Source organism: Octopus bimaculoides, chromosome 1 (genome assembly GCF_001194135.2).
Source record: "Octopus bimaculoides isolate UCB-OBI-ISO-001 chromosome 1, ASM119413v2, whole genome shotgun sequence".
NCBI lineage: Eukaryota > Metazoa > Mollusca > Cephalopoda > Octopoda > Octopodidae > Octopus > Octopus bimaculoides.
Window position 1 is genome coordinate 1,146,800 of NC_068981.1, and position 12,657 is coordinate 1,159,456.

Sequence of the window (12,657 nt, forward strand, 5' to 3'; positions counted from 1 at the left end):
TGTGTGAGTGAGAGCGTGTGAGTGAGAGCATGTGAGTGAGAGCGTGAGTGAGAGCGTGTGAGTGAGAGCATGTGAGTGAGAGCATGTGATTGAGAGCATGTGAGTGAGAGCGTGTGAGTGAGAGCATGTGAGTGAGAGCATGTGAGTGAGAGCATGTGAGTGAGAGCGTGTGAGTGAGAGCATGTGAGTGAGAGCGTGTGAGTGAGAGCGTGTGAGTGAATGAGTGTACCCTTGTCCTTGGTATCACCCAAGGGTTGTAAATGCCTAACTTCATTATCTTCATTACACATGCAACGTCATTCACTTGCAATCTCCTATGTAAAACAATCTCCTGCACCATTAGGAAAATATTACTTTGCTCAGAAACAAGTAAGAGTTGGTGACAGGAAGAGCATCCAACTGAAGAAAATCTGGTTCAACAAATTCTGTTTGCTTCATGCACGCATAACAAAAGTGAACATTAAAACAGTGGATGATGATGATGATGATGATGATGATGACAATTATGTACTAATTTTTTCTGAGAACTTGTAGATAATATGAAGTAGATAACAGGCCTGATTTTATACGCCACCCCAAAACATACTTCCATACTCATTCGGTAATCTTTCTGCTCTGTGTCTGTTCTCTTATCTTTCTTATGCACTTCTAACTTCTTATGTCTCATCTGATACCTCACTCCATGTGTGAGAGTGAGTGACCAAGCATATGTGTGTGTTTATTTATTTATAAACAAAAATAAACATTTATCGGATGACATGTTAACCCAACAGTTAAAGATTCAAATATATCTACGCAAGTCCATTAGTTTTGCCTAATATAAAGGGGCAGTAATCCATGCCAGCATTAGTTCATCCTGTAGATGAAACTGAGAAAGTCTAGAAATTATTGTGGAAGGATTCGGGGACTTCATTGTTCTAAACAAACATATAGGAATTCATAGAAAAATATGAAAAAAAAATCTTTCAAAATTGATAAAATAGATAAAAATAGAACATAATTGAGTTTTTAATAGAATATATCTGAAAGATAATCTGTACAAACAGATATACATTTACACACACGTATATAAAGTTTAATAATTGTTATTCTTGGAACTGTTCTCTTGAATCACTCGTAGTATGACACCTAAATACAAGGTGTGGCAGAAAGGTTGCCCTCCCCACTGCCAATTTCAAAGGTTAATAAAACACAAACACATGAAGATACAAGAAAGAACGACACTCTCCACTCCGGGCCCTGGTGGGTATTACCCGAGACAGAAACAAAAATGGCATTTAATGAACTTCATAGAAGTACAAAGTTTTTCCATGCATCTTCATGTGTTTGTTTTTTATTAACCTTTGAAATCAGGGCAACCTTTCTTATACTCTCTTTTACTTGGCCATGCTGGAGCAACGTCTTTAGTCGAGCAAACCGACCTCAGGACTTATTTTTTGTAAGCCTAGTACTTATTCTATCGGTCTTTTTTGCCAAACTGTTAAGTTACGGGGACGTAAACACACCAGCATCAGTTGTCAAGTGATGCTTGGGAGGGGGGGGGGTCGGCCTGAGGCTATAGTAGAAGACACTTTCCCAAGGTGCCATGCAGTGGGACTGAACCTGGAACCATGTGGTTGGTAAGCAAGCTAATTACCACACAGCCACTCTTAGCTCTCTGAATAAGAATGAATAAGATAAATATTATATATATATTGCCAGTGTATAAAAGAATATACCCAATGTGTGTGCATGCATGCATGTTTTAGAAAGCCACTACAAATTAGAAATTATGAAGTGAAAACAATGGAATAAGACCAAAGATTTACTGAGTGTTGAGGCAGATTTTCTATGGCTGGATGCTGCTCCTGTCACTAACCTTCATCTGTTTTCAAGTAAGGTAATATTTCCACATAGCTAAATTTGTTTTCACAGAATGTGGACAGCTGTGTGAAAAAGTGTCACACCTTAGCAGTGGAGGGAACCTGTGGAAGAGGTAGACTCAGGAAGACCTGGGATGAGGTGGTGAAGCACGAACTTCAAACGATGAGGAGTGACTGAGACCTTTGGAGATATATTGTGCTTGAGAAAACCTGGCAAGCCAAGTGAAACTGTAACCTTGGCGTATGCCAGTGCTGCATAACTGGCCCATTTAAGAGTACCCTTCAATCATTGGGCAATAAACTGTGCTTGAGAAGAGCTATTGAGTCAAGTGAAGTCGTTGTCATGGCCGATGCCAGCGCTGCATAACTGGTGTTGTGCCAGTAGGACATAAAAAGCACCATTCGAGCGTGGTCATTGCCAGTGCTACCTGACTGGCTCTGGTGCTGGTGGCACATAAAAAGCATTATTAGATTGACTCCAGTGTGCAACTGGTACTTAATTTATCGACCCTGAAAGGATGAAAGGCAATGTTGACCTCGGCAGAATTTGAACTCAGAATGTAAAAACAGATGAAATACCGTTAAGCATTTCGCCCAGCATGCTAATGTTTCTGCCAGTTTGCCACCTTTTTTGCTGCATAATATTGCCTGTGGGCATATAGCATAGTGTACCCCTTCATTCAAATAAATGGTTGGGTTTAAAATTCCACCAGGACACCTGATGAAGGCTGGAGAGTACATCAGTTGAAATATTATGATAACAACAAACAAGACGAGGAGACCTATCCATCCATTGTAAATCATCTTTATTTCTAAAATACAGAACAGATGATGATGATGCAACAGGTACACAGCCACACCTATGTAACCCCCTACACACAGATGTACAAACACATACACACCTACATATAGGTACATACATATATACACACATACACACACATATATATTTGCTAGTTTATTTTGTCTCTTTGTCTTCTCTCCTGGTGCTGTATGAACATTTAATGTGGTTTTGGAGTTAAGGTTTTGACTGCTATTTCAAGCATGGTGGTATCTCTTAGATACCCTAAATTATAATTTTTATAATAATTATTACCTTTTGAGGTTTTTTATTCCCATGCTGGCCACCTGATAAGATCGATGTTCTAAATAACGATCCTATCCTTATTTATATAAATGTATATAAATATATTAATAATAATAATATGACAACAGAAGAATGAATGAGACCTCGATATTATGTAAAATAGAGGAATTTATCTATAAATATGATATGTGACAATTAGTTGGTTGTCATAATAAAACTCAGAGTTTCGGATGCTAGGGGTGAAGTCTGCTCCGGCATCTCATCAGTTATTAAGACAGATGCTTTGAAAAAAAAAAAAAACATTGAATAAAGGGAAATTACTCCAATAGGCATGGGGAAAGTAATACTTCATTCATAGAATCCGCATATGCACACATACACACACACACACACACGTACATGTGTGTGTGTGAGTATGTATATAGATATATATATACATAGATATATATGCTGGAGTAGACTTCAGCCCTGGCATCCGAAACTCTGAGTTTTATTATGACAACCAAGTAATTGTCATATATTATATTTATATATCATCATCATCATTTAACGTCCGCTTTCCATGCTGGCATGGGTTGGACGGTTTGACTGGGGACTGGCAAGCCAGATGGCTGCACCATATATATATATATATATATATATATACCCAGGAGACACAAAGAAGTGCAATTGTGTCTGACTCGCTACTTCACCAGTAACAATACAAGAAAGAAAAGCAATAACATAGAAAGGTGGTGCTCCAGCATGGCCTCAGGCTCTGGCTGAAAATAGAAGAAGAATAAACAAACATCCTCATACAGACACAAACATGGAAAAAGTCACGTATATACACGTTTGACACCGAAACAGTTAAATAGTGTTTATTAATCAATAAAAATAGTGAAATACTTATCAGAGAAAAAGACTGAAAATAACGAAACAGGGAAGTTTGATAAAAGTTATCGAAGGCGACTCACTGATATCGACAGTTATTGGAAGTTATATATATCATATCTCTAAAACTGGAATGATACCGAGATGATTAGCATGGCCTGGTGCAAGGAGGACACGCACATTTCTGAAGCATTCTATACTTCATCACATAAAAAGAATGCTTGATGGCACCATGTCAAAAGCAGTGACAATAGTGCCATGTCTAAAGCATGGGTGATGGTGCCATGTCGAAAACACAAGTGACGGTGCCATGTCTAAAGCATGGGTGATGGTATCATGTAAAAAGCATGGATGGTGGTGCCATTTCTAAAGCATGGGTGATGGTGCCATGTCTAAAGCATGGATGATGGCACCATCACCCATGCTTTTTACATGGCACCATGTGAAAAGCACCCAGTACACTCTGTAAAGTGATTGGCATTAGGAAGGGCATAGAAACCATGCCAAGGGTGGCTCCTGGCCATGCCAGCTCCTGTCAAACCATCCAACCCATGTGAGCATGGACGACAGACATCAAATGATGATGATGATTAGCATAAACACAGATGAAACGTCACTTAGCATTTTGCCCAGCTAACAATTTTTCTAGCTCATCATCTTAAAAATATTGGTTTCAAATTTTGGCACAAGTTTAGTGGGAAGGAATAAGTCAATTATAGTGACCCCAGTTTTTTCAACTGGTACTTATTTTATTGACCCCAAAAGGATGAAAGGTAAAGTCAACCACGGCGAAATTTGAACTCAGAACATAAAGATGGATGAAATATTGCTAAGAATTTTGTCCAGCTTGCCACCTTAATTATAATAATAATAATAATAATAACAAGAGCACTCACAGAGCACAATCCTCCGCCAAGGCAACACCAATGTCCTCTCAACGATTAGCCGGAGATGATTTTAAAATGAGAATATCTGAAATAAACTCGACTGCTCTCACAAATTAAGTAAAAAAAAAAAAAACAGGAAAAATAATCCAGAATCTTTGTCCGGTACCGGATTGATCTCAAAATCTAACCAGTTCGTGCCAGTCACAAGGCCAAACATCCTTGAAAGTTTCAACCAAATCTATCCAGTGGTTCTTGAGATATCTTGTCCATGAACAAACAAACATGACTGAAAACAATACATCTGCCTTTGATTAAGGCAGAGGTAATTAATAACATTCAGAAAATTAAAATAAAGAAAATATTCCTACCTTGAATAACTTTCCTGACCTTGTTCAAATGGTCATGGACCTTATTATTGTAAAACACAGCATTCACGGTAAACATAAGCTTTGGTTCAATTTGTGAGAATCTTTCAAGAACACCCTGTAGAAAAAAGAGAATAAGGGGAAAAGTTTTGAATGAAATTCTTCAGTGGCACCGTTTTACTTCCCTCCCTCTTTTACTTGTTTCAGTCATTTGACTGTGGCCATGCTGGAGCACCGCCTTTAGTCGAGCAAATTGATCCCAGGACGTATTCTTTGGAAGCCTAGTACTTATTCTATTGGTCTCTTTTGCTGAACCGCTAAGTTACGGGGACGTAAACACACCAGCATCGGTTGTCAAACGATGTTGGGGGGACAAACACAGACACACAAACAAGCAAGCTACTTACCACACAGCCACTCCTACGCCTGTTGAATTAGAACAAATTAAACATACATATTAATGATGTCTTTAGCCACTGGATCCTATCAAGGAGCTGCTGGGGTAGCGAACCACGAAATGTGGTTGGAATTCCTCAGATATTGACTGCAGGGAAGGACTTGCTGACAATCCAGAAAGCGGGATGACAAAGCGGAGAGATACTTGACAGTACGACAGAGTAATGAAGGATCAAATGGGCTTGCAGCCCGATCCAGGGTAAAGCTGCAACAAGTAAGCATGATGAACCATGACCCCATGATCCCAGAGCACGAGGGGAGAATAAAGGATCAAACAGGAACAGAAAATGGAATGGATCCGGACAGGAAATGGACAAATAGAAAGGAAGCGGTAAAGGAAAGGTAGATGAGGAATTCAGCTGCTGTGGAAAGGTGTTTTCTAGTGTTTTTGCAGTGGAATATTGCTAAGGTGTGGTCAGAAGTTTGCTTCCCAACCACATGGTTCTGGGTTCAGTCCCACTGCATGCCATCTACTATAGCCTTAGGCTGAACAAAAGCCTTGTGAGTGGATTTGATAGACGGAAACTGAAAGAAGCCTGCCGTGTGTTTGACCCCCACCATCACTTGACGAGGTATTGGTGTGTTTACATCCCTATGACTTAGCAACTTGGTTAAAGAAACTGATAAAAATAAGTACCAGATTTAAAAAGAAATAATAAGTACTAGCTCAGTTGCTATGGCATTGAGGTAGATCCAGCCACCCCAGTTAACGAGGACAAAACTCGGATTTAAACCACTGGATGATGATGAAGCAGTGACATGCACACATGTCCAATAGGAAAGCCAATAATGGCTCCTCTAACATAAGGAGAAGTGATATGTATGAAAAATGGAAACAGCTGAAGGATTTCTTGCCTCAGTTCCAAAATCAGGTGATGTAGAACTCCAAATTGCACCAATACTGGCTGCAGCAAGCATTGCTTCGACAGCTTCACAACAGTTTGGTAAATAACCTGCACAGAAAAAGAGGTAAAGTTGGAAAACAACTGGGCTTTAGAAAATATGCTAAATGATGATGATGATGATGATGATATGTGTGTGTGTGTGTGTGTGTGTGTGTGTGTGTTTATTCCTTAAGTCTTAATATTGTATGATACTAGTGACATCATGACATCATGAAAGAGCTATTTAACAACTCATAAAACCATAAAATTCACTTTAAATCTATATTTATTTCAGCTTTGTGTGTTATCAAATTTGTGTGTTATCAAATTTGTGTGTTATCAAATGGTTCTTTGATGAAGTCGTTGTTTATTTAATGCTATTTTGAAAAACAGAAGGCCCTCCCCCTCCCCAAAAAACTCCTACAAAGAACTGAAACAACAAAAGAATGCTTACCCACGACTCGGTCTCCCTTAACAACACCCATGTGTTTCATGGCAGAAGCGTACAGGGCCACATTTCTATGAAGATCAGCAAATGTTCTTTTTGTAATTACATCAGACCCTTCTCCTGAAATAGGGAAATAAAGAAACAGATTATTTATATATATATATATATATATATATATATAGAGAGAGAGAGAGAGAGAGACTACATTTGAGATAAGATAATTCAAGAATGGAGAGAAATGAACAACGTGATTGCAGAATACCAAAAGCACAAGTTCCACTGGAATGGACATGTTGCAAGGTTCAAAGACAACAGGTGAACCTGTGCAGTTGCCTGAGTGGTATTCAAGAGAAGAGAAAAGGCCACTTAGAAGGCCTCAAAGACAATGGGAAGAGAATTTAGTTAAGCAATTTGGATGAAGATGGAAAAGAATGGTACAAGCGAGACAGAATTGGAAGCGTATTGTGACTAGTGGTGTATAACGGCATCTGACGGTCTGGTCAATACTGTGAGATCTATAAACACACACAAATGTAAATGTGCTTTTTACATACATACATTTATTAACACACACATATATACATGCATACATCATCATTGTTTAACGTCCGCTTTCCATGCTGGCATGGGTTGGATGGTTTGACTGAGGGCTGGCAAACTAGGAGGCTGCACCAGGCTCCATTCTGATCTGGTAAGGTTGCTACAGCTGGATGCCCTTCCTAACACCAACCACTCCGAGAGTGTAGTGGGTGCTTTTTACATGCCGCTGGCACGGGAGCCAGTCAGGCGGCACTGACATCAACCATGCTTGAATGGTGCTTTTTACGTGCCACTGACACAGGTGCCAGTCAGGCTGCACTGGCATTGGTCACACTCGAATGGTGCTTTTTACAGGCCACCAGCACATATATGCACACATATGCATAAATATATGTATATATACACACATACATACATACATCAGTGAGATGCATATATATGCATAGACACTTACTCCAGCACATTGCTTTTCGCCACACACACACACACACACACACACACACACACAAGATATATCTCAATAATAAATTTTTTATTGTTTCAGTCCATCTACCAAGAACACCTCTCTAGTGTTTGTTCATGTGCTTTCTAGTGTTGAAGTCCAGAAAGACAAAACATTCATATTTGAACGTCTTGTCTTCCAGGACTGACCTGTGCCTAAACAACAACAACAACAACAACAGCTTAATCAGCAATAATTACTGAGAGGAAGATTGTTTTTTTTGTTTGTGTGTGTGTCTGTTATTACTTACAAAATCCAGATTATGCTCCATCAAAACCACAGTTCACTGACCGAGACCATTTAAAAAAATAAAAAAACATTTTAATCCCACCAAATTCTTCCATGTGTTTTGGTGCTGCTGTTTTCACAGCTTGATCAGATAACAGCAGACTGTCACATCCAGAGTGAAACATGATAACATGACTCTCGGTGGATAGAACAGCTGACAGTGATAATATCTTAACAACAGACATGAAATAGATATAAGGCACAGACATAGCTGTGTGGTTAGCAAGTTCGATTTACAACCATGGGGTTCCTGGTTCAATCCCACTGCATGGTATCTTGGACAAATGTCTTCTACTGTAGCCATAAGTTCACCAATACATTAAGAATGAGATTTTGCAGAAAGGAACTATGTGAACCACATCACATTAGCCTGCTTCTCTTCAGTTTTATGTCTGCTTTTCCATGTTTGCATGGGTTGGATAAATCCTCTTCAACACAGCACTATACTTATTTGTTGCATCCTTTTGGTATCTCCTTAGTCATTAACCCTGTTTAATCTTATCCATCATTTCTCTTTATTCAACTTCCTGTCACTTGAGGCTACATCTTCACCATCATCATCTCTCTCTTCTGAGGTAGCCCAAGTACCGTGATGTCTACCCTTTTCTCAAAGAGAGAGTTCCCTTGTTGCCAATATTCTGGCCCCTGTGCTTTCTAAGCACTTGCCTTCACAGCTGATTCGGTTGCCCAGGTCATCATCATCATCATTTAGTGTCTGCTTTCCATGCTGGCATGGGTTAGACCAAGGGGGTCACCAAACCTTTTTCATGAGAGAATAATGAGTGTAGGCCACATAACCATTTTGTTCAATTACAGTACAGTGAATACACAAAAAATAAAGACAACCAACGAATTTATTTACCAAAATGTTATCAATGAGGGTGACATCAGCAAAAAGATAGTTATACCACACCCAGTATACACATACATGAATCTCACAAACTAAGCAGCAAAAATGGTTTGTGAGATTTGTGAAACTGGTGTTTAGCTTTTAAGATATCCTCAATATTTGCTTTGGAATTGCTGCATCCAACCAAGAGAATTGCTTTCAAATGTTCATCAGTCAACCTTTTTTGATGGGCTGACTTCACATTCTTCATTTTTGGAAATGTTTGCTCACAGACATAAGTTGTTCCAAACACTGATGCCACAGCAGAGGCAAATGACCTCTCATTGCAGGCATTTACACAAAAGGTACAGTGCAGTGGCAGGCCGGATGAACTGACCTCAGGAAAGTTACCACAGGGATAACTGGCTTGTGGTGGCCAAGGATTTGCAGTGACGTCGCTTTTTGATCCTTCAATGTCGGCTCTTCCTATCATTGTGAAGCAGAATTTGCAAAGCGTTGGATTATTCTTCTCTTTGGTGACCCCGGGGTTAGACGGTTTGACTGGAACTGGTAAGCTGGAGGGCTGAACCAGGTTCCAGTCTGATCTGCGTTGGTTTCTATGGCTGAATAATGCCCTTCCTAACACCAACCACTCCAAGAGTGTAATGGGTGCTTTTTACATGTCACCGGCACAGGTACCAGTTATGTGACACCAGTATTGATCACAACTGCGATTTCACTTGGCTTGATGAGTTTTCTCAAGCATGGTATATAGTCAAAGGCCTCGGTCACTTGTCATTGCCTCTGTAAGGCAATGACAAGTAACAGAAGTTATTAACTACAGCTAGGAAGTTCTCTGAGCATTGAAAAAATCTATATCACCAGTGTTCTGACAGCTAGATTACTTTCTTGTACAGCTGCCACATGCAGAGTGAGAGAGAATGTGTGTGTGTGTGTGTGTGTGTGAGGATGTAAATCAATGTCGTTCTTACTTTATGTAAAAAAAAAACTTAGCCATTTGGTAAACAGAGATCATTTAAGCAAGTAGCATCAGGAGGTGATATGATTGACCAATAAATTCTAGAGGTGGTGCCCCAGTATGGCCACAGACCAATGATTGAAACCAGTGTGAAGGAGAGTTCTATATTTTGGTCAAGGATTCAACAGAATATACATTGATGAGGTGGAACACCCAGAAAATTGGTTCATTTATCTTATCAGTTGAGCCAGCTGTCAATATTTAAAATAATGATTTCTAAACGAGACACAAGGTCAGACATTTTGTAGGAAGGAAGGTTGTCAATTCATGATTTGTATTCAACATGCCAAAGCAGTTGATCTGACGCTTGACCAATCTGAACAAATTTGTTTATTCATTTAACTTCCATTTCTTCATGATAGCATGGGTTAGAGGGGGACTTATCTGAGGCAGCATTGTTAAGGTTTGATGCTCTTCTTTCAAAAACCTGAAGAATAAAAAAAGCAACATTTACCTGCCGACCCTTATTTTGTTTTATCTGGCAGGTTATTCTTTTACTTGTTCCAGTCATTTGACTGTGGCCATGCTGGAGCACTGCCTTTTGGTCAAAGAAACCAACCCCTGGACTCATTCTTTGTAAGCCTAGTACTTATTCTATCAGTCTCTTTTGCTGAACTGCTAAGTTACGGGGACGTAAACACACCAACATCAGTTGTCAAGCGATGGTGGGGGTGGGGGGAAAACAGACACAAACACACACACCTGTAGTACCTTCTGTCGTACGGTGCTTGTTTACATGTCTGGTTGGTTTATTTATAATGTCATAAGGGGCCTTGGGCCACTTATGATAGGGGCCTTACATATTACTGACATTCCTTGTCAGTCTCATTACTCCCTTCTTCCAGGCCCGTTGGGAAGCTTTGGGGGGTTTAGTTCCAGTGCATGGCATCTTAGGTAAGGATTGTAAGGGTTTTCTACTATAGTCTCAGGCTGACCACTGCCTTGTGAGTGGACTTGGTAGATGGAAACTGAAAGAAGCCCATAATATATAAGGAATAAATCAGATACATAGAAGAGAGTAAACTGTTTCTGAAAAAATATTCTTGCTTTTCTGAAGAACAATGAAGTTGTGAATGAAAGAATTTGGTAGATGATTCCCTCTAGGAACCAAAATTAGGTCAAGGACTTAAACCAACTGGAATTCTCTTCTTACACACACACACACACACATTATGGAGAGAGAGAGAGAGAGAGAGAGAGAGAGAGAGAGAGAGAGAGAGAGAAAGCAATGATTTCTAAAAGAGAGAATGAAGAATAAGATTTTTAAATAAGAAACTGTGACTCTCAGGAATTCCTCAGGAGTTATAAAGACTATCAAGGCAAAATTAGAATTGCCATTTATGTGTTATATTAAATGTATATATATTATTAGAAGGCATGATGCAGTGTAATTATCCAATATAAAATCTCTTCATAGACTTGTGTAAGAAACTAATATATATTTGAGTGAGACAGTGTTACTGCTGTGACAGACATGTTTTGACTTTTCTTGAGGCTTGTCAATGCCTCACACAATTGCCACCTGCTTAGAAGAATTTCTCCTTGCTCTTTATGTTCTGAGATTAAATTCCACGTAGATTAACTTTGCCTTTCATCCTTTTGGGGATTGATAAAATAAAAGTATCACTCAAGGACTGGGATTGATGTGATTGACTTAATCCCTTCTAAAATTGCTGGCATTGTGCCTATAGTAGAAAGAATTATTATTAAGGGCAGTGAGTTGGTAGAATTGTTAATATATCAGATGAAATGCTGAGTGGTATTTCTTTAACCCTCTTGTTACCATATTTATTTTGAGATGCTCTGGGTTTCTTTCAATTAATTTTGAATATAACAAAGAATTTAATGAAATAACTCCGTTATCATTCAGCTAGTGTTAGGAACATAAATTGTGACTAAGGTTCAGTTGAAGATTTTAATTCAAAACTTATGAAAACAAGATATTTGTACTCAGAGCCAGAGACAGTTTCAGGTGGGTTGGTATCAAATGGGTTAAGAGTTGTTTCTCTATTATATACTTTAATCCTTTTTTTACCATATTTTTGTGAGATGCTCTGGGTTTCTTTCAATTAATTTTAAATATAACAAAGAATTTTGACAAAATAATGGAAACACCTAGCATCATAGCATCATAATTTTGAAATATCTATAAAGCCATCAAAAGCTTGTTTATTCTTGTTTTTTGGTTTATTATAAGTGTTGCTTAATATGTTTTGTTAAAATTGCTGTTTCTTTCCAGATATCATCAGAAAAAGGTAATTAAAATTCATTAAAATGACAGATCTATTGGACTTTCAAAGAGGTCGAATTGTTGGTGCTTGTATGGCAGGTGCTAGCATAGTGAAAACAGCCGAAATGTTTGGTGTATCAAGAAGTACTGTCTCGAAAGTAATGACAGCCTTTGAGAAAGAGGGAAAAACCTCCTCATCAAAAGAAAACTCCAGAAGAAAACCAAAATTTTCAGATAGGGACTGTTGGACTCTTACGCGAATTGTTAGAAAGGATCACAAAAGTACAGCTCCCAAAATTACTGCAGAGCTTAATGACCACCTCGAGAACCTACAGAATTGGTCCCTAGAGTAGTGGAAGAATGTCAT

At 38.9% G+C, this 12,657-nt stretch overlaps 1 protein-coding gene and 1 non-coding gene across 2 annotated transcripts in view; one reads left to right on the forward strand and one right to left on the reverse strand.

Annotated features, from left to right (window-relative positions):
• The window catches only part of LOC106878069 (acetoacetyl-CoA synthetase), a 50,355-nt gene that overhangs the window by 24,318 nt on the left and 13,380 nt on the right, over positions 1 to 12,657 (reverse strand). The window contains exons 4-7 of the mRNA XM_052974499.1: positions 6,869 to 6,982; positions 6,386 to 6,483; positions 5,078 to 5,192; positions 1,982 to 1,991 (exon numbers count right to left, since the gene is read on the reverse strand). Of these exons, the coding sequence (XP_052830459.1) occupies positions 1,982 to 1,991; positions 5,078 to 5,192; positions 6,386 to 6,483; positions 6,869 to 6,982 (337 nt within the window). The remainder of the gene's footprint in view (positions 1 to 1,981; positions 1,992 to 5,077; positions 5,193 to 6,385; positions 6,484 to 6,868; positions 6,983 to 12,657) is intronic.
• Positions 3,924 to 4,026, forward strand: LOC128250142 (U6 spliceosomal RNA). The gene has a single exon (XR_008266266.1). It is a non-coding gene; the product is annotated as a U6 spliceosomal RNA (small nuclear RNA).